General features: G+C 47.0%; 12 protein-coding genes across 12 annotated transcripts; 6 read left to right on the plus strand and 6 right to left on the minus strand.

The window, feature by feature from the left end:
• Positions 1-35: 35 nt before the first annotated feature.
• Positions 36-899, minus strand: ASPBRDRAFT_199196 (25S rRNA (adenine2142-N1)-methyltransferase; the record flags this gene model as incomplete). Its single annotated transcript, XM_067621301.1, has 1 exon — positions 36-899. One exon carries the CDS (start codon positions 897-899, stop codon positions 36-38), a length of 864 nt encoding a protein of 287 aa, XP_067476027.1.
• Positions 900-1,254: 355 nt separating this feature from the next.
• ASPBRDRAFT_199197 (60S ribosomal protein uL23) lies at positions 1,255-2,136 on the plus strand (the record flags this gene model as incomplete). The annotated part of the gene is made up of 4 exons (XM_067621302.1): positions 1,255-1,282; positions 1,565-1,626; positions 1,695-1,981; positions 2,049-2,136. 4 exons carry the CDS (start codon positions 1,255-1,257, stop codon positions 2,134-2,136), a joined length of 465 nt encoding a protein of 154 aa, XP_067476028.1.
• Positions 2,137-2,417: 281 nt separating this feature from the next.
• On the minus strand, positions 2,418-3,090 carry ASPBRDRAFT_46992 (Tim10/DDP family zinc finger protein). The gene is made up of 2 exons (XM_067625756.1): positions 2,870-3,090; positions 2,418-2,777 (listed from the first exon to the last, which is right to left on the minus strand). The coding sequence occupies exons 1-2, from the start codon at positions 2,973-2,975 to the stop codon at positions 2,614-2,616; spliced, it is 270 nt and encodes an 89-aa protein (XP_067476029.1). The 5' UTR covers positions 2,976-3,090; the 3' UTR covers positions 2,418-2,613.
• A 254-nt stretch (positions 3,091-3,344) lies between these two features.
• On the plus strand, positions 3,345-4,015 carry ASPBRDRAFT_58110 (BUD31 family protein; the record flags this gene model as incomplete). Its single annotated transcript, XM_067627854.1, has 3 exons — positions 3,345-3,516; positions 3,588-3,718; positions 3,872-4,015. 3 exons carry the CDS (start codon positions 3,345-3,347, stop codon positions 4,013-4,015), a joined length of 447 nt encoding a protein of 148 aa, XP_067476030.1.
• Positions 4,016-4,807: 792 nt separating this feature from the next.
• ASPBRDRAFT_133452 (uncharacterized protein) lies at positions 4,808-6,961 on the minus strand (the record flags this gene model as incomplete). Its single annotated transcript, XM_067618518.1, has 1 exon — positions 4,808-6,961. The coding sequence occupies one exon, from the start codon at positions 6,959-6,961 to the stop codon at positions 4,808-4,810; it is 2,154 nt and encodes a 717-aa protein (XP_067476031.1).
• A 924-nt stretch (positions 6,962-7,885) lies between these two features.
• On the plus strand, positions 7,886-8,463 carry ASPBRDRAFT_314741 (uncharacterized protein). Its single transcript, XM_067622903.1, has one exon. It carries the CDS (start codon positions 8,009-8,011, stop codon positions 8,318-8,320), a length of 312 nt encoding a protein of 103 aa, XP_067476032.1. The 5' UTR covers positions 7,886-8,008; the 3' UTR covers positions 8,321-8,463.
• ASPBRDRAFT_314790 (uncharacterized protein) lies at positions 8,423-9,115 on the plus strand. Its single transcript, XM_067622904.1, has 4 exons — positions 8,423-8,435; positions 8,518-8,758; positions 8,833-8,954; positions 9,017-9,115. Exons 2-3 carry the CDS (start codon positions 8,607-8,609, stop codon positions 8,951-8,953), a joined length of 273 nt encoding a protein of 90 aa, XP_067476033.1. The 5' UTR covers positions 8,423-8,435; positions 8,518-8,606; the 3' UTR covers position 8,954; positions 9,017-9,115.
• A 388-nt stretch (positions 9,116-9,503) lies between these two features.
• ASPBRDRAFT_133006 (aspartate kinase) lies at positions 9,504-11,347 on the minus strand (the record flags this gene model as incomplete). Its single annotated transcript, XM_067618490.1, has 4 exons — positions 9,504-9,601; positions 9,662-10,911; positions 11,049-11,129; positions 11,199-11,347. The coding sequence occupies 4 exons, from the start codon at positions 11,345-11,347 to the stop codon at positions 9,504-9,506; spliced, it is 1,578 nt and encodes a 525-aa protein (XP_067476034.1).
• A 1,719-nt stretch (positions 11,348-13,066) lies between these two features.
• ASPBRDRAFT_133582 (uncharacterized protein) lies at positions 13,067-14,615 on the plus strand (the record flags this gene model as incomplete). Its single annotated transcript, XM_067618528.1, has 4 exons — positions 13,067-13,531; positions 13,591-14,058; positions 14,133-14,346; positions 14,407-14,615. The coding sequence occupies 4 exons, from the start codon at positions 13,067-13,069 to the stop codon at positions 14,613-14,615; spliced, it is 1,356 nt and encodes a 451-aa protein (XP_067476035.1).
• Positions 14,616-14,996: 381 nt separating this feature from the next.
• ASPBRDRAFT_314824 (nucleoside triphosphates FAP7) lies at positions 14,997-16,116 on the plus strand. Its single transcript, XM_067622905.1, has 3 exons — positions 14,997-15,404; positions 15,503-15,651; positions 15,728-16,116. The coding sequence occupies exons 1-3, from the start codon at positions 15,222-15,224 to the stop codon at positions 15,927-15,929; spliced, it is 534 nt and encodes a 177-aa protein (XP_067476036.1). The 5' UTR covers positions 14,997-15,221; the 3' UTR covers positions 15,930-16,116.
• Positions 15,999-17,334, minus strand: ASPBRDRAFT_46999 (non-canonical purine NTP pyrophosphatase). The gene is made up of 6 exons (XM_067625757.1): positions 16,685-17,334; positions 16,539-16,612; positions 16,345-16,489; positions 16,252-16,288; positions 16,136-16,197; positions 15,999-16,082 (listed from the first exon to the last, which is right to left on the minus strand). Exons 1-6 carry the CDS (start codon positions 16,856-16,858, stop codon positions 16,014-16,016), a joined length of 561 nt encoding a protein of 186 aa, XP_067476037.1. The 5' UTR covers positions 16,859-17,334; the 3' UTR covers positions 15,999-16,013.
• Positions 17,335-23,474: 6,140 nt separating this feature from the next.
• Positions 23,475-25,040, minus strand: nap1 (histone chaperone NAP1; the record flags this gene model as incomplete). The annotated part of the gene is made up of 4 exons (XM_067628619.1): positions 23,475-24,012; positions 24,067-24,789; positions 24,831-24,910; positions 24,994-25,040. 4 exons carry the CDS (start codon positions 25,038-25,040, stop codon positions 23,654-23,656), a joined length of 1,209 nt encoding a protein of 402 aa, XP_067476038.1. The 3' UTR covers positions 23,475-23,653.
• Positions 25,041-25,463: the final 423 nt, after the last annotated feature.

The following is a 25,463-nucleotide window of genomic DNA, read 5'->3' on the forward strand; positions in this document are numbered from 1 at the left end:
GCACTTTCTTGTTGTCCCATACGACATCATAATCATCACTTGACGATAATTGAAAAATTGTTCCTTATTTTCCCAGGGTTCAGAATTTCTTTTTTGAAAGGTTTGGCTGTGTAGCCGCCAATTTGATCCCAGAGTTGGAATATCAGCTTGGATGTTTGCTTGGTTTTGGACAACGCAAAGCCCATGCTAGACATGATGTCTTGCAACCTGCTTTCGGTGAGGTAGCGCGAATTGGTAACGCAAGAGACTGGCAGAACCAGAAACAGGCTTGGGGTAACATCAAGAGAAGAACCGGAGGGGGGCGACTTTGTCAAGAAGTGTATACAGCGCTTCAACATTTCACCCCGACCGGCGGCATCTGGAACAAAATTGAGCACCAAGGAGAGACTGATGACATGGAACCTATCAGAATCGTCATGGGGAAGCGGCCTTTTCATAAAGTCCTGTTTCAAAATCCCCGGTTCCTGAGAATTCAGATCTATTCTAGTGACATCCAGTAACTTGTGCATTGAACAAGCGTTCTTCGTGCTTAGAGCTCCAATCTCGAGTACTCGGAGCTTGTAGGGCGTATTTTCCATTGGCCGTAACCGGGGAGTTATCCAATCAACTAAGACCTTGCTAGAGTCGCCTCCACGATCTAAAGACTGGCCAAGTTTGCTGGCGAGCTGGTAGCTTTCCAAACCACCATTTTCCTCAATTTGTGCCTCGATCTTGCCGACTAATACATCATCACCGTCACGTACAGCTTGGGCAAGCGCTTTGAGCAGTCGATGGTGTGATCGGATGAGATTCCGTGTAGCTTTTGAAGACAAAGCCGCATGCTTTGCCTGGACAGTTGGTGGGCGGGTGCGGGACAGAAGACCAGGTCTTTTCCTCCGTTGTTTGTTAGTAGGTCCCATGTTTCGACCTGTTACTTCTGCTGTCCTGAACCTTAATCTTGTGTGAATCGTGGGGTATGCGCGGGCAAAAGTCGTCAACTCAGCCCATCCATCCTGTAGAAATCATTGATGGCTTCGATACGCGAGAAACCGTCAAACGCACGTGACTGTACCGGATACACTATACCTAAAGCGAACAGACTCGACAGGCTAGCCTGTTCGAGTTGTGGTCGCCAAGGGATCCAAACCATCCGACACGGAGGGCAGGTCAGGTGACCCACAGAGCAAACCGTAGGGTTTTCAATAAGCGAATACCTTCCAAATAATTCGACACTCGACACTGCGACAATCACCACGACAGCGCCGGACGATAGCCATGGCTCCCAAGGTGGAAAACAAGCAAGGTAGGTTCATTTTGTGCGAGTTATTCGTCTCCTTGAAATATGCAGGATTTATCTTGTCGGAAACGCGGTTTTGTGAGCCTCGAATAGCATCTACATGTGGCGGTACTTTGGGGGGGCGGGAATCAGGCCCTCTCAGCATGAACAAAAAGAGGCATTTCTGATGAACGATTCGAGCATTGTGTTTCCCCCGCTATTGTCAACTTGCATGGATTTACATTTGAACGAGCGATGGTTATACTTCTATTTTGGAAAGACGGACGGACTGACATTCTGGATCTATAGGCAAGACCAAGCCCAGCGACAAGGCTGGTGCTGCCGCCAAGGCAGTCATTAAGGGTGCTGGTGTACGTTTACAGAAGGCTTCGAATCCGCCCATACTTTGTTCGGTGCTAAATGTCATATAATATTCCAGGCGCACAAGGCTCGTAAGGTCCGCACCTCTACGACCTTCCACCGCCCCAAGACCCTTCAGCTTTCCCGGTCGCCCAAGTACCCCCGCAAGTCGATCCCCCATGTCCCTCGCCTCGATGCGCACAAGGTCATCCTCTACCCTCTCAACACTGAGAGCGCCATGAAGAAGATCGAGGAGAACAACACCCTGGTCTTCATCGTCGACGTCAAGTCCAACAAGCGCCAGATCAAGCTCGCCCTCAAGAAGCTGTACGACGTTGACACCGTCAAGGTCAACACTCTCGTCAGGTACGACGGCCCATCTCTCATAATCATTGATAAATTACGGAAGTTGGGATCTCTAACCTTTCTGTAGGCCCGATGGACTCAAGAAGGCTTTCGCCCGTCTAACCCCTGACGTTGATGCTCTGGACATCGCTGCCACCAAGCTTGCCATCGTCTAGATATATTTCAGTTAGGGTTTGGGTGAATTTTTATTTTGCGCTGTGGTTCATAAATATCAGTCATAAAATTAGCTGCCAATGCTTGAATGAGGGCTGAATGATCGTTTCCAAAAAAGAAGAGGGAATTACAACTCGAATGCATGAATACCACGAACAAATCTGGTTCTAGGCCCCGTAGATCTTAAGCCATTGCCGCAGATTCTAGTTCAGGCTACTTTCCCTCAAGAGGCCCAGTTTAGGTTGGGGTACAGATCTTTGTATGGGACAGCAGTGCATGCGCAGAACATTAAAAGCAGAAAGCGACATTCCGATATGTTCACAGTACTATTCCATGTGGCAGAGCCAGTGCGTCCTTTCTATTGATATGATTGATATAATACATGATGTACCCGTTTACATGCAGGGTGACGGCAGATGTGCTCTAAGCATGAGCCAGCTGCTTTTTCGTTGAGAACGTAGAAGAAAAAATATATGCATCTATCCACGAAGGGTTTCGAGATGCTTCAGTATCGCAAGGTTCGAGTCCATCCACCGCTCAACACAATTCTGCGCGCATGCTTCCTCAGCTTGTTCCAGGCGACCTGACGAGATCTTTCCGGTGATACATTTCTTCCAGCAAACATCGGACAACGAATGGACGGCTAAATGATGACGATTAGCAAGTTGTAGCACTGAAGCATCCCATGCCAGGAGCGAGGTCGTTAGAAAAAGCTACTCAATATTATTGACTTACTCTGCTGCATCGTGGCCTTTTGTTGCTCGTTTGCCAACATCTGGCTCAGCTCGTTCTTGTCGGCATCATTCAGCTTGCTGATATCGACCTGGGTCTGTGGGTCCATGGTGCAAAATTTCTATGGGAAGAAGCGAAAGATAGAGTCTGATAACGAATATTGCTTTATGAATGGACTGTGAGTACGCTCAGCACAGGTTATGAACATAGATAGGATGGTTACCTGGTCTCCGACGATGCTGAACCATCGGAATCAAATGCCTAGAAGAATCAAAGGCGGTGTGTCATGGCAGATGCGGCCGCAAGCTCGTAGCGCCCGCCGCTCGAACGCATCTACTGTGGAGCAAATCATTCTGAGCTACGGAAAACCAACAGGGTTTCGGTGCTTTGTTTCTCAATATCTTCCTCCTGTCCTTCTTTTTCATTTGGCACACAAGCTCTCGTCGTCGTCGTCTTCTCGTCAAATACATATTCCATAATGCCCCCGGTACGGACCTCGCGCAATCGCAAACCGCCTCCGGCAGGCTTCGATGACATAGAGGATACACTGCTGGAGTTCAGCAATAAGATGAAAGATGCGGAGAATGCATCGCATGATGGAAAAAAGAAGCACGAGATGCTGTGGCCCATATTTCAGATCAGCCATCAGAGTAGGTGGTCTTCCATGAGATTCACATTCCAGTTGTCGACCGTTCAAAGTCACTCACAGTATGGCACATAGGGTCCAGATACGTATATGACTTGTACTACGAAAAAGAAGCCATATCAAAGCAGCTGTACGAATGGCTTCTGAAGAACAACTATGCGGATGCCAACCTGATTGCTAAGTGGAAGAAGCAAGGCTACGAAAAGGTTACCAACTACCCGCTTGTTACTTTGGCTCTGCCTTGTGCCTTCTGCTTCAACTACTTTTCGTGTCATGATCCGAGCGATCCTACCATGAAGTTCATTCACCAATACTTGGCATAAGAACAATCTACTAACGTGTCTTTGTCTTCTATACAGTTATGCTGCCTTCGGTGCATCCAGACGAAGGAAACGAACTTTAATGCGACTTGCATCTGCCGGGTACCTAAAGCGCAACTCAAAGAGGATCAAACGATTCAGTGTGTTAGCTGTGGGTGTCGCGGTTGTGCTAGCAGCGACTAGCCTAATTTCGAAAACGAACTATATTTCTCTGTACTTTAGCGCATTCGGGTTTCGTTCAATCAGTTGAGAGGCACAGGTCATGCAGGTTAGACCTTTCTTTGGTACGGCGTTAGGTCAGGAACTGAGAACTCAGAAATCTTTTCCTTTCATGAACTGTTTCCTCGTGCGCTGCCCTTCGAACATGATTTCCAATTCTGCTTGCTCCGCGTACCAGACGACATCGAGCTACTAGGCCCTGCTCATCATCCACAGCATTATACTACCTAAACACCATATAACGTTTTATGAAACCATGAACTCATACTTCTACGTTCTTTCACGCTTTGAAAAAAGAAAAAGAAAAAAGGAAAAGATGTAAACTGTGCGCGCTCGCAGTGTAAGCTAACTAAATGTGCTCCATAAATCACCTCAAACAGTCCGGGGAACAAGCAAAGAGAACTAAACCGACACGCAAGCAGAAAAGCAGAAACTCGGGTTCGTTTAGACATCACATACTCATGTACATCTTACCAAATGTCGTCATAAAGGTCGTAACAAGGTCATTCCAGGTCCGGTATGTCATAACCGACTGACACCAAAACCACTTTTTTAACTCCAGCAATCCCATCAGCTTGGAAGTGAAACAAACACACAAATAAGATACCCCGCCCCAAAAATCCGTGTCTACTATCAAGATCGGATAATCTGCCATCATAGTACGCCATCCAGAAAGAAAATCCCAGGCGCTCGCTGCGAATCATTTATGTTTGCCTTCAACTTTTCTCCATCGTCCAAGGTCCCGACCTCCTGGCTCTAAAATAGAGGTGTGTTGTTTCGATGATTGCACGAAGGCCTCGGTGGGTATGATTTCGCTTTTGACGGTTCTTCCTTGCTGATACCTCCAATCTTTTGAAATCCCTGCAGAATATCCACACCATCGACTTCCGCCGGGCTTTCGTCGAACAGATGAAACGAAAAGAAATCTTCATGCGAAGAATCCAGATAACGTCCTGAGTCAGTCACCTTGGAAGGCGACTCGGGGAAGAGAACGCCTTTAGATTTTGTCGATGATTGCAACGGTTGCACCCCTAGCCTATTGTTGGCATTCAATGATGTGATATCTGCCAATATATTGCCATTTGATCCGCCAGCGTCTGTTCGAGTGCGCTTGGCAGACCGCTTCTCCGGCGAGCCATATGCTGGGGTTGATATATTCTCCGGAACAGGATCTGCAAAAACATCAAAGCTTGTATGGAGGTTTTCAGTCGGTGTGAACGTTTCGTCTTGGATATTGAAAGCCGGGCTCCAAGGGAGATCCTCGTCATTGAGCCCCAAATGTTTTATCGGTGAATTGACCATGTGTTGAATCTTTTTACGGTGGTTCCGGAGATTCGTGTTTGGTGATACTGAAGGTGGCGGTTTAGCGGGTTTCTTGAATTTGATGACGGGCGTGATAGGAGGAGGTAGCATGCTGATATATTCCCCACGAAGGGGAGAGGAACCAACAACTAATCCTGGGTCCTTCAAGATGCCACACTGGCTTGGGCTAATATCGTGAGAAGAGCTTCTGATTCTGGCTATCTCTTCCTCTGCCCGGCCACGCTTGATTCGGGGCGGGTCTATGTCCAGATCCGAAGTCAGAATATGCCCAGTTTTGCTCGGTCGCATAGCTGAGGACTCTAGCGACGAGAAGTATCCGCTATCATTCACTGCATTTTGCTTTCTTTTATTGGTGATGGAAACAATTCCCGATGTGATAGTTTGAGATGGCGTTGGAGGGGTTCCTTGTCGGGTGTAACGAGGGGGCACAACAGGAGGTGACGAATGTATGGGTTGGAGCGGTGATGACCGAGGACCAAGAGTCTGCAGTCCAGTACGGTTGGTATTTTCATCACTCGTGTCGTCTTGAAGAGCGGGATCAGAAGCCGGGAGCGTAGCATCAGAAGATAGATCCACAGGCTTCGAATGCTTACTTGTCGGTTGGTATGTGGGCGGCGGGACTGCCCACGTACTAGTACTTGAGTTCTGCGGACGAGCTGTGTCCTTCTGAGGCGCTGCTGGGAGAGGAAGGCTGGACATGGTTGCGCGGCGCAATGGCTTGTCTTTGAGGAACTGAGCTTCCATTCCAGGCTCAATAGCCCAGTAGTTGCCTTTCCCTGGATCATCCTTAGGTCTTTCTTGCTTGATAAATGCTTTATTCAAGCTGAGATTGTGCCGAATGCTGTTCTGCCAGCCGGGGTCACTATTTTTGTAATATGAGAACGTATCTGAGATCCACTTGTATATTTGCGCTAATGTCAATCGCCTGTTTGGCGCACGAAGTATAGACATGCCGATCAGCGTCGCATAGCTATAAGGCGGCTTTGTACCATCGTCTTCTATCGGGGGTAATTCATGAGGTTCCGGCAAGCGCATGACACTAGAATCCTCCCGCTTCTGCTTTTTTGTTTGTCGTTCTTTTAGTGGCGCCGCATCCATGAGTGTCCTCTTCACCGGCTTGGGTATGAATGAGGGTTCGGGAAAGTCTGCAAAATTATCGCTATTGGGTCCGTCTGATGATTGCGTTTCCTTCGGTGATTGTTTTCCTGGATTGGAAGTGGAGAATGTCGTGAACAACGCTGATTGGGGCATTGAAGAGGAAGAAGCAGCAGCGCGATGGTATCCGAAGGAGGGGCGTTTGGAAGGAGAGTCTGTTGTAAACGCTGGAGGAGGGGGGGCGGTAATGGGAACAAATCCTAGAGTCCCATTTCCAGAAAACAGGCTACTTGAGCCGCGGCTGGCTTTCGCCGGCGAAGCATTGTGCGCTGTCGAAGCGGTCGTATTAAGGAAGTGATCTTGTCCCGAGTGCATATGCTCCACGGGCTGCAGAGGTAAAGGCGAGGGCTCTAAGCGGGGGCGTGGCTTGGAAATGGCTTTCCCACAAGACGAAGGCCGTGAGGTTATCGGCGCAGAATGTGTCGGGCTCATACTGCCGCGATCGATATCCTGGGCTTTTGGCGTCAAGGAACTTTAAACGCGGGGCAGACTTTCGCACACCGTAGAGTGCAAGAGGGCAAAGCTTCGGGTCACCTTGGGCTCTAGCAGGGTAACCGTAGAGCAGTGGATTGAGAAAGCACGCCTTGCTGAGATGTTCAAACGAAGTCTGGATGGCGAGATTCCAGATCGCAGTGCGATAAACGATGAGTATCAGGACATCGAGCGCGTAAGAGCGCGATGGGAAGGCAGCAATTCAGAGACAAGGTCGGAGTGGACCTAAGGAAGCGGCTGCTATCGCCCAAGGCGTGAAGGCTGATGTGATTATCTGAACAAAGATGCAGCCGGAAGCACAAAGCCTCTGGAAGGGTGTGGTACGTTGAATAGGCGCGAAGTAGATGATGTATGTTGGATGGTGAGATCGAGAACAGAGCGATGGAGCAAGTGGGTTATCGAAGGAAAGAGTCCCAGAACATAGGCGGCAAGACGGCTCGACTAAGTTCAAATCCCTTTGTCCGGTAAGGTCCGTTCAGGCAAGGTGGGGAGATATGCGCAAGATATTTTGTGAATAATTCCTTAGTTGAGGGAAGAATGAAGAACGGAGAAAGACAGGCTGCACCTGTTGATTGCCCACGCGCCTCGTCGGGCCTGTATGGTATGGTTATGGCGCGTGCGCGTCACGCGTCGGGCAGCCTCCGCACCATCAAGCCACCCTCGGGTGGCCATCAGGCATGCATTACCCGTATTGTCACGATTATATTACCATTTACTTCGCGCTTACAAGGTACTACCGAGTACGGAGTACATTATACATAAATGTTGTTGGTAATACCAATCCCTGGCTGCTCCCCTCCCTTACTAGCCTAGCACAGACTGAGTAGGCATGCGGGCCCCCTGATGCCGCCCAGTGAACAGTTTCGACGCTACATCTGTTGGACCCATGGAGATTCATCCCTTGCTTGAATCCACCCAATTAGCAGGCGTTTTCTGCAGATCATGGGTCCCTTGGTCGATTTATGAAGCAGTCTGGACTCTGGTGGCATGCACTTAATACTACTTATCATGAATCCCCAGCCTACCAAAAGTGAGCCTAGGCTACCGAACAAAGTCCTACTCCTTCGTTGTGGAAATTGTAACTTACATCGATACCATATTCGCACTCCCACCCTTCGAGAAGCACTTGGGATACGAGTCACTTACCTAGTACAGACATTCTCCAACTTCACGATGATAGGCACTGGCTTCCTTGTTACCCCGTTCGCAATATACGCAAGGCTACTGGACTTATTAAACAGCCAATACAAGCAACTTGAACAATTTCTGTCATCCAGGGATGATTACTTCACCTCATAAAAGAAGCAGCAAATACCGAGCCAGGGGGACTCGCAATAATGCGGCTTGGCTAAGACAACTCCGACCGGGGCGTTAGCAACTACTTGGTACTGTGGATCATCGACTTGAGCTTTGAGTTCGTTCTTTCTTTCTTTCTTTCTTCCTTTCTTCCTTTTTTTTTTCTGAGAGATCAATATTTTTCGCTCTCGTTGGAATAGGTTCTACTTGTTGTAGGTACTGAGAATAGATCTTGCTATGATCACCACACCCGCGGATCTACAAGGGAATCAAACTACATAAGGGTACAATGGTGACGCAAGTTGACTCTGGTAAGGTACAGAGTAAACACTATTTGTGCGTAAACCAGCACCTATATACTTTCTATGCTTTTCGGATTCGCTGTTCATCAAATCAAATCTGCACATATTACCATTCCCGTGTAGGAGCCGCGTATGCGCAGTATGTCTAGTCGAACTCTCTTGAGCTTCCTCGACAGTGCCCGCATAAGATGTATTGCTAAAGATCACTAATAGAGCATGGTCAAGTTGCACATTATGCTGTAATGGGTATACTTTGCTTTTACTCATATATCTGAGGGTCTATTACAGTATCTACTACGATATCATTCGACGTTCTTTTCCTCGTGCGAGATAAGGTAAAGTGAACATGGACTCTCCTGGGACTGCAGGAATTATACATATACTGATCATGACTTAGTGCAAGATGTTCTAATACATATAAAACAAGATGATTGATAAGCCGAAGGAAATTTTGAAAGATGACTTTAGTATAATGGGAAAGGTATTGCAAGAATGTGAAACTTCATGGAAGACAATAAGACCAAATAGTCGTAAGAAGATGTAAGAAGGTAAGCCAACCCCAGAAAACCAACAAAAATGAACTTGACGCCGATGCATGAAACAACCTGAGGCATACAAGGAAAGCCAAGAATCTATCTGCATTAGACGGACCTGCAACCAAAGAAAAGCGAAAAACTGGAAAGAGGAAATAGTGAAAGGAAAGGATAGGAAGAAAAAAAGACAGAAAAGGAAGCAAGGGGGAAACAACCACACAGCTTTTTATGTGCACGTAACTTGTGGTTTGAGAGGACATATGGGTGGTAGTGGACATCATAGCGTTAAAGGCGAACACAATATCTGAAAGTAGCGCGACGCACAAGTATAAAGGAACACAAGGAGCACTTTTAGTCCAGGAACGTGAACATGCTGGTGTGGATGATGTTTAAGGCACGATCGGCGTCCCTTTCTTCAATGACACATGAAATGTTGATCTCACTTGCACCTTCAAGGCATTGAATCGTCAGTCGGTGTTTCAGGAAGCACAGATGAAAGCGAGACTTACCCTGGGAAATCATCTCTATATTGACATTGTTCTCACCTAGGGTAGAAAACATGCGGCCAGCTACGCCGATCATATTTTTCATCTGTTTCCCGACAAGACTGAGGATTGCCATCTCGGGAATTATATCAACTGTACCATATCTCTGCAGGTCGCGCAAAGCACCTTTGAGATCTTCATCGATAATCTGATATTCATCCCTCCCAACTCCATTCAGGAGAGGCATCTCCGAATGAAGAGCCATGGAGACATGAACCTCACTTGTAGATATCAAATCGATTGAAAGTCTCCACCGATCGAGGACGGAAAATATCCCGGCGAAAAACCCATGTGAGAGCGAACGTTTGTTGGAATGTACATTAATCACCAATATCTTGTGCTTGATCGTTACCGCCGTTGGGCGTTTGGGCCGCTGCACAAGACTGGGGCTGCGGGTACGGAATAGTCTCGGATCATGGCCCGGTGTTGTCTTCTCCAGTTCGAAAGTAGAGTCTGGGAAAATAACGGTGCCATCGCCTCTGGGGTTCATAACATTCTTTATGCGGATTGGGATCTTGGCGCGGATGACTTGCTCCATGGTGAAGGGATGAATCACCTCCGAACCATAGAATGTCAGTTCAGCTGCTTCAGCTGGCGTAATTGCAGGTAAAAGGCGTGCAGTAGGCACCTTCCGGGGGTCTGCGGTGAATATTCCATCGACCTCTTTCCAGACTTGAAGTTCCTTGGCATCTATCCCAACAGCAACAAGAGCAGCACAAAGATCGGTATAACCGCGGCCAATCTGATCAAGGAGGCCCCCAGGCACGGTTCCGAAAAAGCCAGTAACAACTGGGACCTTGTTCTCACAGGCCCGAATCTTTCGGCCAAGAGCTGCAGCGAGGTTATTGTAGAAGTCCTGGTCGAGACCCTGATTGGAGATAGGGAAATCGATGACCTCAGCTAGATCCACGTACTGTGAATCAACCCCGCGGTCTTGAATATATGCTGCCATAAGGCGACAACTCAATTTTTCTCCTGTACTGATCACTTTATCCACACATCGTGCGCTTATTTCTCCTAATGTCTGTGCAGCCTCCAGGACTCGTAGGACTTTGTCGCATTCGTTGTTTATCTCTGAAACGAGCCGGGACTTGAGTACCTTGGACTGGATCTGATCATCGACGACCTGAATATGTTCGAGCCGAACTGCCTCAACAAGGGAAGCGTATTCCTGTGATAGAGCGTCTTCCGCATCCCGAGCTGCTCGCAACAACCTGCATTATATAGTGAGTTAATTCAAAAGGTAACACTATTCTAACGAGGTCTGAAAATAATGAAGCAATCGCGGATAGGAGCTGGAGGGTTCATGGAAAGATATCCAGGAATGTGGTAACACGAAATTATGACTCACCGGTTCGTCGTTCCTGCAGCCTTCGTTGAACTACTTCGTGCCGAACAAACTATAGCCACACGGTGTTCGAGGAGACTTGGTCTGAATCAAGACCGTTGTTAGCAAATATGACAAGAGGCAAATGAACATTCAGAGAACGAATATACTCACAATACCACTTGGTCAATGATGTTTAATGCGAATTTTCCAACACTGGTACCTCCAAACTTCTGCACAACCCAATTGCTATCCGGAACGCCTTTTAACCCACTCCTGGCCATTTCCAAAGGATCATTCCGGTTTTTCTGCTGGTCATCCATCTTTGGGTTGCTGGAATAGCAAGTTGAAGCCTTGCAACTGAGAGATGACACACCCGCGCAATTGGCTCCGGTAGCGGGACAGCCTTTTTTATGTGCACTGGCGGGGTTGCGAAAGCGGAGCTCATGCCGATGAGTTAAAGGACGAATGATCTATCTGCATTTGGTCTCTCCGCCTTCCTTTTGCGGTTACACAGTATCAGAACTTTATAATTACTAATAGAAGATAGATAGTTAGTTTATTAAACGTTGAGTCAAGGCACAGGTGCGTTAGTACAACAAGCGACCTAATTTCTTTTCCTATTCTGTGAGTTTGCACGATCTTATCCTGTAACGTAGTTGACAGGCAACTCAACCATCGACGCCCATTGTATACTCATATCTCAGTAATGATGAATTGTTATTGAACAAAATACTATCATCTGATATCCTTAATGAACTACTTGAAGCTGTGTTAACCTACCATATCCTTAAACAATATCTCGAATTGTACATCTTATCTGTGGGTGATAAAATCCTAGCCAACAATACAAAAGCTTCATGGGTATCCAGGTTTGGTCTGTTTACGGACTGGATCTCAGATGTTTATACGGATGCTTGTGCTAAGACTTAATGACTACCCCTGGCGAAGATGGCTCAGCAGCAGATTATAGGTGGCTGGCCTGGCTGTTTGGCCGCATAGTATGTATGGTAGTGCCCACTTAGGGTGGGTGTCAGCAATGTTAGATGAGATGTCTATCACAACTCATGAAAGGTATATCTAAGCTCACTAACTGGGCAAAATTACATATGTGGTAGACGTCTGGCTTGTTACCAAGTCGCTGAGTTATGTCTGTCCCATTAGTTAGCAGACTGCCGAAACATGATAACTAATCGAGTATTTCCCAGCTGTTAGGACTTATATACGGTACGACTGGCCACTGGCGAATCCTGCAGAGGTGTGATACTAGCGGTGTGTTACGTACGACCGCTGCTATTAGTCTCAAATTTTTATTATCCCTTCTTATTGCTATGTGCAGTAGTTTGTAGTATACGAAACGCGAGGTGTGATGATGTATTGAATTAAACCTGTTATCGATATCATAGTAGTAATCAGTGCAGATTTGCCATGAGATGACGGGTTTATCTACGGAGTTCGGAGTATAGTATCTGCAAAAAGGGGTGCATAAATTATAATTTGTGAAATACATTTATTCATTGTGGGTTTTCGATTACATTATGCCTCATATGAAGTGAAATACATTCTGATTTGCTGGTAGCAAATCGGGAAGCATGACCGACACGGGTAGGCTAGGCAGGAAAAAGACCACCACCCGTAATTGCTCTAATATCTACCACAGAATCTGCAGTGTGCCAAAGCAGTGATTGACTTCGGCGCCAAGGTTTCACCCGTATCAATTTTATCAAACCTCTGTACTTTGTACGGAGTATATAATGGTAATAAGCAATGATAGCCTGTATATCGCGTTAGGACAAGTCATCTCAGTTGGGCCTCGATCTCCATACCACACGCTGCCTAGCACATGATTCCGTGGTTGATTCAGGTGGGCCTACGATTGTTGCCTATTTAGCCAACTGTCACTTTCAACTACTTCTGGCCCTAGTCGGCTCCAGATAACCGCTTCTTCCTCTGAATACAAAGAACCATTCATACAAGAACGCTGAGCTATCTCCATCTCGGCTCGAAGTAATCATAAAAGCAAATTACGAATACTGGCTGCCATGGACCATAAAAATGATAGCGATCCAACTTGCCCCTTTTGTCCATTCTCTGATCCAGACATCAGCCGTGTTGTAGAGCATGTGAATGTTTACCATCCTGAAGTGGATACTCAAGCTGAACATAGCAGACGGCCGGCAAACGCACCCTCAACTGGAACAGGAGAATTTTTGGGGAATTATGCCGAATGTCCACACGGCTGTGGGGAAATAGTACTCAGTACCGAACTCCCCGCCCACCTCGACTTGCATTTTGCGGAAACAGTTGCCCTTGAAGACATATCTCCACACCAGCCGGGACTCCTCCTTGACTTGGAGACTACAGTGTCAAGCCATGATGCCAAAAGACGGGGACAATTGGAAGAGGACACCCCCGGGCTGCTACCTTGCGAAGATAGAGCGCCCTCATCATGGCCATGGATTGATGGCACGAAAACACCACACAATGGGAGAGCAAAGCGGCTTGGAGTATGGAAATCCTCACTCTTTATTCATTATATGGCGCGTTGTGCTGACGCTCTATCTAGCGTACCGAATTAGGGCCTCATGCTCATGAGAAGCAGATGCCGTCGTGGCTGCGAAGAATGTTAGAAAAGGGTTCTAGGTCAATCTTCACAAACACAATCGCCATAGACGGCACGCTTCGGAAGCGCGAGGCTGTCGAGAACGAGACGCGCGATATCATCCCGGTGCTTGCTCGGTTATGTGAGCAGGACAAATCCGTTCAACGTGCTTTTTTCTGCAGCCCAAAGGTCCATCAGATCTCGAAGATCCCCAAAGAAGGGGGATTTTGCGGCTACAGGAATATCCAGATGCTGATCACCTATATGAAAGAAACCCAAATTCCAGGACATGAGCGCTTCCCAGGAGAGTTACCCACTATTTTCCAACTACAAGACATGATCGAAGATGCGTGGGACAAGGGTTTCAATAGTGTAGGGAGGATCGAGACAGGAGGTATACGAGGAACTAGGAAATATATTGGCACGCCAGAGGTATGATGACCGTGACGGTATTCGTGTGGGTTGAATTAATTCATTACTTTATAGGCACAAGCCCTGTTCTCGAGTCTCGGCATACAGTAAGACTCTTTTTCCAAGGTGGAAGCGCTGCTTTAACGACCTACAGGTGCGAAGCAAGTAGCATTGGGGCCACAACGGAAATGCGTGCCCATGATGCATTGTATATGAATGTTGCAGCTTATTTTCGAGAATCATGTGCGTTGAAAGAAGGAAAAAAAGTCATGCAGACGAACTTGCCTCCGATTTACTTCCAGCACCAAGGTTTGAACATCCTCTCTTCAAGATATGTAACATGCCTAATGAGTGGACGGGCATAAACAGGACATTCTATGACAATCATCGGCTTCGAAATACGTGACGGCGGTAGCGCAGACATACTAGTTTTCGATCCTATGTTCCGAACACCTCCAGCAGTGAAGCGTCTAAAAGGGCCCCAGGCACCGACGTCGGACCCTGCACGCGTATTGAAGGTATACAGGCGAGGCACAGCATATCTGCAAAAATACAAGATGTTTGAGCTTCTAAAGTAAGTTAGATGGTGAAGGTGACGAGGAAGGCGGCTATGCTTACCAATCACTCCCAGGCTTAAAGATCCCAACAATTCGTCTAGCAAATAGCACTGCAAACAAGCGCGGCATAGCATCAGGCTGCAAAACAGCGACAGTTCTTTGGCTTTCGATGCGAAGCCTGCATTACAGCATACCTGGCTGTTATTCCTCACTGCTAGCAGCATGGCCATAGCTCTTCAAGTACCTGCTATATGTCAGCTGCTAAAGAAGAAGACTATCAGGTGGGGTTTTCAATGCATTGAACCACATTGTAAGAATTCAAATATACTGATTCTAGCTTCTCGGTTAGTTCTACATATCACCATGCTCAACGGGGTTATATATGAGCCAGTAAAGCATAAGTACCATAATACTCGTTTGTACATATATGCATATCAGCACGGTAGCTACGATCTTTATAACGAATCATGTAGCACCGGTAACTTATGGAGATATCGGGAAGTTTGATAATCCGAAGCTATGTACTGAGTTACCCCACGGAAATTTTCCCCTCACTGTCAAACTTTATCAGTCTTTATCGGGCAAATCGAAAGAAATAATCCACGTCCTGCATTTTCATGTGGCACAATGCGGACATCTCCGAACGTGATAATAACAGGCACGCCCGGCGTAGGCAAAACCGTCCATTGCGAGCAATTGGCTGAGGAGACAGGCCTGCGGCATCTATCAATCAACCAGGTCGCAAAGGAGCGAGACTGCTACGAGACCTATGACCACGAATTGCAAACATGGGTCGTGGACGAGGACAAAGTACGTTTATGTAACGCTTATTCTAGCCTGGTTTCCAGTCGTCTGATAAGTTGGTCCCGATCTGCATTATCTACACTTTCCTAACATACCTATTGCAGCTCCTGGATGCTATTGAGGACCAGGTGCTTCAGGGTGGCTATTTGATTGACTGGCATGCATGCGATCTATTTCCCAAGTCGTGGATCGATTTGGTGGTTGTTTTACGATGCCCATCTACAAATGTTCATTATGATCGTCTCGCATCAAGGTACACCACAGAACTATAAGCCGTTCCCCTCGCTTTACTATTACCTGAAAACCTAATTGGAGCTTATTGGTTGCAGGGGCTACAATGAAACGAAGCTGCAGGAGAATTTAGATGCCGAGATATTTGGTGTTTTGCTCGATGAGGCTCGAGAAGCCTTCGACGAGGAATCAGTGGTCGAATTGAATAGTGAGAGGGATGATGATGTAGAGTCCAATTGCGCAAGGATTTCTAGCTGGGTACAATCTTGGAAGAATGACCAAGCAACCAGGACAGCTTGAGCCTCTCTCGGTCAATCCATGAGGGTACCAGGAGGTGCAGCTAAAACCGACACCAATCCCCACCGTGAACTTTTGCAGGTTATATCAAGGACATCTGCCGGCCAACCATTCTTGCAACTTGACCAGGGCTTTATATCTGTGTGAGATACGGTTCTGCTCCAAAGTATTAGTGGTTTGTGGAAGAAACTGATGGGACAAATCCCGACCTTCTCCTCTTTGTCCATTTCAGCGTAAGTCTTGCCTTGATACTCGAATATCGGATCCCAGCCTGGAAGGAGCTAGTGAGCATTGGTTTGTGTAGCTAATAATCATCTGTACATACCAAATTTCGCAGGACCTCTTGGTCTCACGATAGTTCCCTTGTGTGAATGCGTCAGCTTCTGACAGGGTAGGTGGAGTTCGTACTAAATCCTACTTCAGTTCGACCTTGGAAAAGAATTGGATCCGATCCAGGTCCGCTGGAAAAGGCAAAGGTGCAGACTGCCTCCGCAGCTCTGGTTTCAAATGAGTCAAGCAACTTATTAAGTCCTTCATGGCCCAAGGCATCTAGGAATGACTTACTAGATAGAATCAGTAGCAGGATCACTATGCTTAGTGAGGAATACATACATATATGGACCAGGCAGTCCTTTGAGTGCATGGAACTCAAGCGCAGTATCTTCCGTCAACACCGGGCCTCCAACCTGACCGAAGTGCGTCAGTGTCAGTCAGTGTGATTGAGCTGTGCGGATTCTGCCGCTTCAGATGCCACTCACCACTTCTGCTGCACGCCGACATTTCTCCCGGGCAATGTCTTCTATCGTGCCCTGTATCTCAGGAAGGTCAACTGCTTGATTTTCAACGTCGATCACAGTTCCTAGTATTGCTTTCACTTCTGCTAGCTTGTTTTTGTTGCCGGTGATGAAGTTCAATTTATTCAGCAAAGCCATCTTTGCTTGGGCCAATCAAATCCCCAAACGAAACAACAAGAAGAAAGACAAAATCCAAATAGTAGGTTGTACGTTGACGAACTGCGGACGAAGAGGAGAGCACTTAAACGGACAGGCGGAGGCGCACTAGATATATATGCCTGTTGCGCCGAGGTTTCGTTCATTCCAAGGCTTAAAAGATTCTTGTTCCCCGCAGCCCCACCAGGCTGTAGTGCGTGGTTCTCGCAGCTTCAGCTGCAATAGAGTAACAAGATGGGCCCTCCTCATTTGGGCGCTTACAGAGATAAACATTGGCTAGCAAAATACAAACGCTCATCATCATGGTTTCTATGAAACTGCTAATTCTCTGTTGTTCATATACAAGTTCTATTCCATCGTCGTCGCCCCACTTTCCGTCATCTCCAGCCTCTCTTGCTGAGCCATTGCTTGGGCAGAAACGATCTCAGCCAGCCGCTTTAGTCGCGGCGTTTGAAGCCCTTCAGAGACTGTTAGCATTATTCATGCATTGTCTATTGGAGTTCACTTACATGACGGGGTGTATGTCTCCAGGGCTGTAATAACACGTGGCTCGGCAATCTCATACGGGCCACTGTCCTCCATGTCAACTGGTGTCAGAAGAAGAACATCACTCTTCTCAGTGACACGGGACGCCACGGCTTTCATGATTTCACCGTTGATAGGTTGCTCATAGTCAGCCACAAGATACTGGTTCAGAAGTTTCTGGATTTGGTTTGGCGAGAGCCTAGCCACTGTCAGTACTGCATGAAAATCCGGTAGGACAACGCTAATAGAAACTCACATCCAACAAATGTCTTGAATGATCTCGATGTCATTCAAAGTAGCCTTCTTGAGCTGAAGAAGCTTGGTCGCTTGCTACACATAGCCAAATTTAGCGAATAGCACAATCTCTTTGTCTCCATGGGCATCTTACCATTAAATGCTCCAGCTGAAGTGTACCCTCTGGCATATCATGGCTTTTGCACCACTCCTCGATGCGGGTGATGTTGTAGTTGATCTGCAGACCACGTTTCCAGGAGAGAAAGTTTCTCCGCATGAGGAGATCATTGAATGCAGTGACACCCACAAGACGGAGAAGCTCGGTGACCGTCTGTGTTATTATAGTCTCTTCCAGATAGAAAGCCTTCATTGCTTTGTATACATTGTTCAAGAGACTGAGAAGGTTATCCATACTGTAGGCTGGATTGTTGTTGGAAGGTAAGAGCTTCCCAAGAAACCTGTTTGTCTCGCTTGTAACAAAGCCAGGGAGGGACTGGGATTCTATGATTGCTGGTACAATCATCTTGTAAAGCTTCTTCTTCAATACTTTCATCCATGTATGGTAGATGTTGAACTCCAGGCTTTCAAGATCGTGCTTCACAATCTCTAACAGACGATCGTACTCGAAATTATCCGTCTTTTGTGCTTCGTACCAGTCTTCGGCCAAGAAAACAAAAGACAACATTTCGTGGACATTCGAAAGCCAAAAGGCCCCAGGATTAATGGCATCCTCTCCATCGTGCTGCATAACCTCTTGCTGGATTGACTGCATAACGTTCGCTAAGAAACGCTCGGACTCTTTCACAAAGCCATTGTTCCACATTTCGGAAGTCACTAGGTTGATCAAATAAGCTGGGAACAAGACCTCCTTCTCCGTTGGTGGAGGTGTAGAGCTGGGTAGTGGGATTTTCAAATTGCGTATCAAACCCATAGTCACCTCTTCATTGAGCTCATCTTCTTCAGACAACAAGTTCTCGAGCTCTACCTCCACGGAATCCAGGCCTGGTGAGAAAGCATTTCCCGAGAAATGCTGCCGACCCATAGCCGAGCTAGGAATGGCCATCGACACTGGTCTGGGATTATAGGCGCCACTGAAACGATCTATATCGATCCGCTCAGCACCGGCACTTCGTCTTTTAGGCTTAGGCTTCTTGGAAGAAACGAGGTTTATCAAGCCGCTCGCAGGCGGTTGGATGGGCCCACCATTCTGCTGGTCTCCATTCACGCCGTTTGCAGGCACAACTCTCTTTGCAAGCTCAAGTTGTTCTTCGAGATCGACTATCTGCTGACGAAGGGATGCCTTTTCGTTTTCAGCATCGGTATTCAGCTGCTGAAGTTTCTCTAACTCTTGGTTTGCGGTACGAATCGATTCCCGCGAGATCTTCTCTTCTTCTTGGAGACGCTTGATGGTTGCCTGCGCATCATTATGATGCTGTTGTAACTTGCTCATTTCATCCTCCATAGCAGTTAAGCGAGCAGCAGTGATACCTGCCTGGTTTGCTTCCGCCTGTAACTCCTTCGAACGATTTTCAAGCACATTGTGACGGCTTCTCCACGACTTCACTTGGGTCTCATAGTTCTCCAATTGCGAGTTGAGTGACTTGTTTTCTCGCTTCAAGGATTCGAGGTACTGAGTCAACTCTACCACCTTATTCTCCAGCTTATAAGAAATCTGCTTAAGGTCCCGAGCATCCTCGCGAAGCTTTTTGTACTCTCTCCTGGCCTGCTTTCCTCTCCAGAGATTCTGGACAATGATTACTTTTCTGCGGTACTGTCTCCAGGCGCGTAGCTGTCGCCAGGAACGGAACGATCGCTGTATCACTTTGGCTGCATTGCCATGAATCGTGTCGAGAATATTCTGTCGGCAAAGAAATCCCTTCGCAACTGATTGGAAAAGAACAAAATTGGCACGAATTCGGCTGTAATTCCGCCTCTCCTTCTGTCCTCGCCATACCCTTTGAATTGTCGTAGCTGCCTTGACCTGTCGTATCTCAGCTGCACGTTGTCTTGCCAAGAATCCTCTAATAAGAGCCTGAGTTGTGAGGATAGAGGCACGGGCCTCAAGATACCTGCGGCGGTAGTACTTGCATCGAAGGTTTTTCTGTATCATGACAGCGCACCCATTCAATCTCGATGTGCGAAGATTTTCGAGAAAAGCAAGCATGCCTGCTCGGAAGAATATCTTCGTTAAACCCAGTTGGTATTTATCTTGCTTTTGCTGGGTACCATCCCCAAGAGCTTTCTGTAGAATGGCATGGCACATATCCCTAATTTCTGATGTCCATTGCGATGAGTGACAAAGCATGTAGTACCTGATCGCAAATTCCTCGTATGTCCAGCGTGTAGGATATCCGGCAGTGCTGATCCGTACAGTCTCAAGGACACCGCAGGCTCTCAGCTGACTGAGGACCATCGGCCCTTCGAATTTCCACGACTCTTTAGCCTCATTAGGCTTGATACAGCGTATGTAGTGCACGTCGGTAGAATTGATTGTGTTCATGAGTTCAATCAATGATGACTTGAAAATCCCTCCCAAAGTTGGCTTGCGATTGACAGCAACGCCAATTTTTCGACCTGGGGCAGCCACAGGCTTGGATGAAATAGACGCCGAATCTTTCTCGCGAACAGCAGCAGCCGTGTCCAAGATTTCTTTCACGAAACCATTGGATGAGCCACGCAAAATTTCCAAATGCTCGTCTGGAACAGTGTCACGGTTCTTCTCTATAAAGCCGTCGGACTCGTAAGTCACATCGACTGCATAATGGCATATCGTAAACGCGGACTTGCCGAAACGTGGCTTCTTGTAGAATTTCTGCTTATCTGCTGCGAAGTTGTGGTGCAGCTTGGTCACAAATTGCTCATCCGAGCCCATAGGCAACCGAGATTCTTCGTCCAAAAGGGATAAGATACCCAACTTTGCTTCAATAAGGTCAATACAAGGTTGGTTATCCGAAAAGTCAATGAATGTCCAGTCTATCTGCTCGCGCACATATTCTTCTTGTTCGAGTTTAAAAACGTGCTGGTTAAACTCTTGCTGTAGCTTCTCGTTGGCGTAGTTGATGCAAAACTGTTCGAAAGAATTCTTCGCAAAATGTTCGAACCCGTAAATATCCAAGACGCCGATGAAGGACTTGAACTTGTTCAAAACACTATCGGTAGCCAGACCTTGATTGATCCTATCGACAAGCCAATCAAATAAGCTGGAATAAATGAATTTAGCAACCGAGTCCCTGACCACCGTGGCTTGTTGTTGAGTTAAGTTGGAGGTAATCTTTTCCCCTCGCGTGATCAGTTGCTTCTTGACTATCCATTTCGCAAATTCGTTGGCGTCAATTCCAAGCAATTGGCAAGCTCGAGCAAGTGAAGGTTCCGAGGAAGACAAACTCGAATCTGTCCTGGTGGCGGTTATTCTGACATTCCCCAGGTGCAACAAAGCAGCAAGCACACGGAATATTTCCACCTGCGTCCCTTCTGCGACACCTATAGTACTCAACGACTTCTTTGTTGCGTTGAATTCGGCTTTGTCATCAACGCCATCGATCGTCGGTGTACCACCCTGGTTGAGATAATCGAAATCCTCAACGGATGTGAGGCCAAGTTCCTGTTTCTCGGGATCTGTCGCACCTGCAACAAGTTGGTAAAATATATGGTAATTGCGCTCTTTCAACGGCTGGAACACAAGCCGAGATCTCTCGAGAAGGTAGGTTCGTATCTTTGCGCCAATTATATTGGTCCTGTCATCGAACATTATTTCAATGTACTTTCCGAAGCGCGAAGAATTATCGTTGCGGGTGGTTTTGGCGTTCCCGAAAGCTTCCATAACAGGATTTGTGGCCAAGATCTGCTCTTCAGTTTCACTGATTGCATCCGCTCGACTGGTAGTATACTTCCCAGGTTGATCTGAAGATTCGCGGGTTGCAAAGTAACGCATGATGTACTTTGCGCTAACCGTTTTCCCAGCACCAGATTCACCAGAGACTACAATTGTCTGATTCTTTCCATCGCGTAGCATGTCACTGTACAATCATCGTAAGCAAACACACAAATAACAAAGAAAGGAGCCGCTCTTACGCGAACGCTTCCTCGGCGATAGCAAAAAGGTGCGGCGCCTGAGATGCCCTATGTTTTCCGGCATATACTTGCACCATTTGCGGGACATAAAGTGAATCGACCCGGGCAAATGGATTGGTTGCAATAAGTACGATGCCGCTATACGTGTATATTTCCTTCTGGGCATAACGCAGCTTGATGGCCTGCAAAACTTCAAGGGACTCAGTAACCACCGTAATCTCAGTTCGGAGACACACCCACCAGCTGGCTCATTCAGATGAGACAGGTTCGTAAGGTCTTCGCTGGCTTCGAGCATGGCAGGATTCATTAACGGCGGCAGTTTTGGATTGTTGTCTACCTGCAACTCGGCCTGAGTTGTTTCCAAAGTTTTTGTCTTCGCACATAAACCTGTCAGTTGATATTATACCTTCTATGCGAAACAGCTCGGCAATGATTTCGTACGAACCTCGCCATTTTCTATCAAGAAGATAAGCTGCACTTTGTCCCCATCAACCAACTTCTCTTTGACTTCAGATGCGACCCATCCCTCGGTCGGATCAGGCTGCCAAGCCCTTGTTCCGACCTCGTAATTGTGAGCCATTGCGTTCGGGTCTGTTGATATGTGGTCTCTCTATATTCAGACGTGACCGGTGAAAAGCAACCTATGCAGGACGTTCGGAGGATCTGTTCGAATAACCGATGTTAAAAGGCATCTAGTGAGGAGGTAAGGGAAAAAGCACAACAAGTTAAACCAGTCCGAGAAAATATTTCCCGTCTGATAGTGGTAGCGACGGGCTCTATTCTTGATTATAAGTCAGAAGAAGGCATCATGCTTCACTTCAGGGAGAAATTACTGAACTGGCTAACAGCTGGCGTTACCGAGCCGCAACCCCTGAGGCGGCGCCTGGAGAGCGGCGCCACTTGTCGACGTGATCCCCACAGTTGTCAGCACCAGCGCCAAGAGCCAGAAAGCATGAACATTATCTACCACAACTAGTTTATGATGATTAGATACATTTTTAAGAGTAATCTAAACTGCGATAGAAACATGTACAACAATGACTAGAGCGGATCAATTTTGGTTCATATGCAGCTGCGAGTCCAAGTTGTGGCAGATGCTCTGCAGAGCATAGACAGTGTTACTCCATCAACAAAAGTTGGAGACGGAACAGGCGGTGAAGGAACAACTAGTGATTAGCTAACAGCCTAAGGCAGGCCATTTGTGGATAACTACTACGTAGTTAGTTACTATGGCCTATGTTGACCAAGTACCATGTACCATGCACCATGCTGTGGGGGGTACAAGCAGCTTCTTCGTTCGTTTAGTATGGAGTCGTCCGTTTTAGAGAGAGCATACGGAGTAAATCAGCGCTTTTGCTAGCAACAACAGAAACTTATCATACTCTCTGTCCACAATGAATTTTCTTTACTTTCTTTTCTTTTTCCTTTCTTTACATGTGGCCATCAAGAGATCGAGCGGACAAACGGCCTCTGTGTACTTCTCAAGTCTGGAGTATGCTCATGGTTCACATCGTTTCTTGGACACAAGATATGGGTGGAAAGTGATTAAAGATATGTGTCACGCAACAAGACTAGCGATGTGCACAGTGCCTTGAACAAGGAAACGCCAATGGATTGATTGGACCACAAAAGCGCTTCCCAAGACACTGGGACGACATTCTGAGGCAAGATTACTAGACGGAAACGACAAATCAAAAGGATTGAAGGAGAAGCAGTGACCGAAGAATAATAAAATATAATAAAGTAAAGGCGAAAAACATTGAAATAGCAATAAAGATACCACTTGAGGGCTAGACGTCAAGCTGATTCATGCATGCTCGAGCTTGATTTACTTGAGCCATGCTGAACATCCTCAGCTTTGTTTACATTCCGCTGCCTCCTTCTTCGGCTTCGAGGTGCCATCCTGTTCTGGCGTCAGCATGGACAGATGGTAAAAGTGAATGAAGATTAACAAATGCGCACCTCTTCGTCAGAGTCATCGTCAACGTCACGGTCGGATCTCCTCTCATCGTCATCGTCTTCGTCATCTTCATCCTCGTCTTCGTCGTCCTCGTCGTCGTATTCATCAGCATCCATGTCGTCACCCAGCTCTTCGAACTGAAGAGCTTCTCCTGTGAACCAATCAATGGCTCTGGGGATGAGTTTCTCCTTGATGTCTTCACCAAGCTGATAATCGAGTTCGAGTCGCTCCTCAATATCAGTAGCAACAGTATCGTCGTCGTCAGTCGGGGGCTGAGGGGGCGAAAAGAAGTTGAAGAATGACTCCGTGGGGACAGTAATCTTGACAATCCGAGTCTGTTTCGTATCTAGCTGATGTCAGCTACAGTGCTCATTTAATAAACATTAAGTTGAACACTCACTCTTATTTCTCTGTTTCTTGCTCTCAATGCGGACGGTAAGATCTTTATCGGCCTTCCAATCGATCTTGGTGCCTTCGGCGTGATCGTAGATGAAATCGCCACCGTAACCGTTTTCTTCCTTATAGTAGTAGGTCTTCGAAATAGTCTTGTTTGTAAAATAGGCATTCTCGGAAAATTCGAAGATGAGGCGGAAGCCTGGGCGATCGAGGTATTCCATACGGATGTCAATGAGATGTTTCAAGGCCTCTTCATCTCGTTCGGTAATCATTTCTGCAAGAGAAATCTGGTTTTTCATGGCCGAGAGCCAGAATTCAGGTATGCCGGCGATTTGGGACTCCTGGTCCTCTTCTTTGGTGGCTTCAGCCTCATCTTTGGAGTCAACATCCTCTTCATCACCCTGTCCCGCTTCGACTTCACCATCCGTAGGCTCTGCGGCTCCGTTGACTATCGTTGACCGCCTTTGATACAAAGGAGTAAATTTCGCGAAATATTTCTTCTCGAGTTCCAGTACCTCTTCTTGAAACTGAGCTTCCAATTTAGCGTGCTCCTTCTGGATACCCTTCAGGCCAGCAACGCGCCGGCGGACTGACACGGGTAAGGATTCAATGTAGCCCGAAGAGCGGCCAACGAGGGACCCAAGTTTTCCCTGAATCATTGAAACGAGTCCGGGGTTGCGTGCAAACAAGGAAGCCGCCGTAGCATGGTCAAGAGACTCTGATAATGCTTGTGAGAAGGGGTCTTAAAAGGATTGAGGGAAAATATACCTTCTTTGATACTAGCGATTCCAGGTTGCTGGGCATGAGAAGAGATAGGAGCATTGTTGGCCGGGGTATTCTGTGGTGTCCTGCAAACACCATATCTCGTCAGAGGTCAAAGAGCATAGCATACAACAAAATGTTGGAGGTTGCTCGAAGAAGTGATACTTACGGAGCCACTGGAAAGTCCGCTTTCTTATTCCTGATGGGCTCAGACATCGTGACGGTTTTGTTTAGGGAAATAAGGTAACGAGGAGATGGCTTGGTAGAGGGGTCTGTCGAAGAGAGTTAAGGAAGAATTTGATACGTTTTGCGAGGTCTGGAATAATACTGGCTTGGTGGGATCCTTAGCGCCCTTGGGCCGAGGGGCTTGGCGGGACGGGGGCGCTGGCTGTTGAGAACTTTTCAAAAGCTCCCAACAATACAGTATCAATTACTGGTGTCGGCAGACCATGTGCTCTGTCATTCCAGAGCCAGTATTAATATCTTTCATTTCTAACAATAGTACAATATGTATGCGGTAGACTTCCATACTTCAGTGTATTTCGAAACCACGATCCTTTTTTTCGCAAAATATCGTATTACACAGTGGAAAATTATCATTGTTTCTTGGCTTTCCGGATTCATACTGGGGAGTTTATA

The sequence above is a fragment of the Aspergillus brasiliensis genome (genome assembly GCF_001889945.1).
Source record: "Aspergillus brasiliensis CBS 101740 unplaced genomic scaffold ASPBRscaffold_12, whole genome shotgun sequence".
NCBI classification, from domain to species: domain Eukaryota; kingdom Fungi; phylum Ascomycota; class Eurotiomycetes; order Eurotiales; family Aspergillaceae; genus Aspergillus; species Aspergillus brasiliensis.

Excerpts from the sequence above, each read along its gene's own strand:
- ASPBRDRAFT_46992 (XM_067625756.1), bottom strand. The coding sequence starts at position 2,975 with ATGGACCCACAGACCCAGGTCGATATCAGCAAGCTGAATGATGCCGAC. Across the intron at positions 2,778-2,869 it reads AAAGGCCACGATGCAGCAGA|CCGTCCATTCGTTGTCCGAT; the intron begins GTAAGTCAATAA and ends GTCATCATTTAG.
- ASPBRDRAFT_314741 (XM_067622903.1), top strand. The coding sequence starts at position 8,009 with ATGCACTTAATACTACTTATCATGAATCCCCAGCCTACCAAAAGTGAG.
- ASPBRDRAFT_46999 (XM_067625757.1), bottom strand. The coding sequence starts at position 16,858 with ATGGCTTTGCTGAATAAATTGAACTTCATCACCGGCAACAAAAACAAG. Across the intron at positions 16,289-16,344 it reads TTTTCCAAGGTCGAACTGAA|GGAACTATCGTGAGACCAAG; the intron begins GTAGGATTTAGT and ends CATTCACACAAG. Across the intron at positions 16,083-16,135 it reads AAATGGACAAAGAGGAGAAG|AACCGTATCTCACACAGATA; the intron begins GTCGGGATTTGT and ends ACTTTGGAGCAG.
- ASPBRDRAFT_314824 (XM_067622905.1), top strand. The coding sequence starts at position 15,222 with ATGCGGACATCTCCGAACGTGATAATAACAGGCACGCCCGGCGTAGGC. Across the intron at positions 15,405-15,502 it reads GGGTCGTGGACGAGGACAAA|CTCCTGGATGCTATTGAGGA; the intron begins GTACGTTTATGT and ends TACCTATTGCAG. Across the intron at positions 15,652-15,727 it reads TATGATCGTCTCGCATCAAG|GGGCTACAATGAAACGAAGC; the intron begins GTACACCACAGA and ends TATTGGTTGCAG.
- ASPBRDRAFT_314790 (XM_067622904.1), top strand. The coding sequence starts at position 8,607 with ATGGTGACGCAAGTTGACTCTGGTAAGGTACAGAGTAAACACTATTTG. Across the intron at positions 8,759-8,832 it reads GTAGGAGCCGCGTATGCGCA|AGCATGGTCAAGTTGCACAT; the intron begins GTATGTCTAGTC and ends GATCACTAATAG.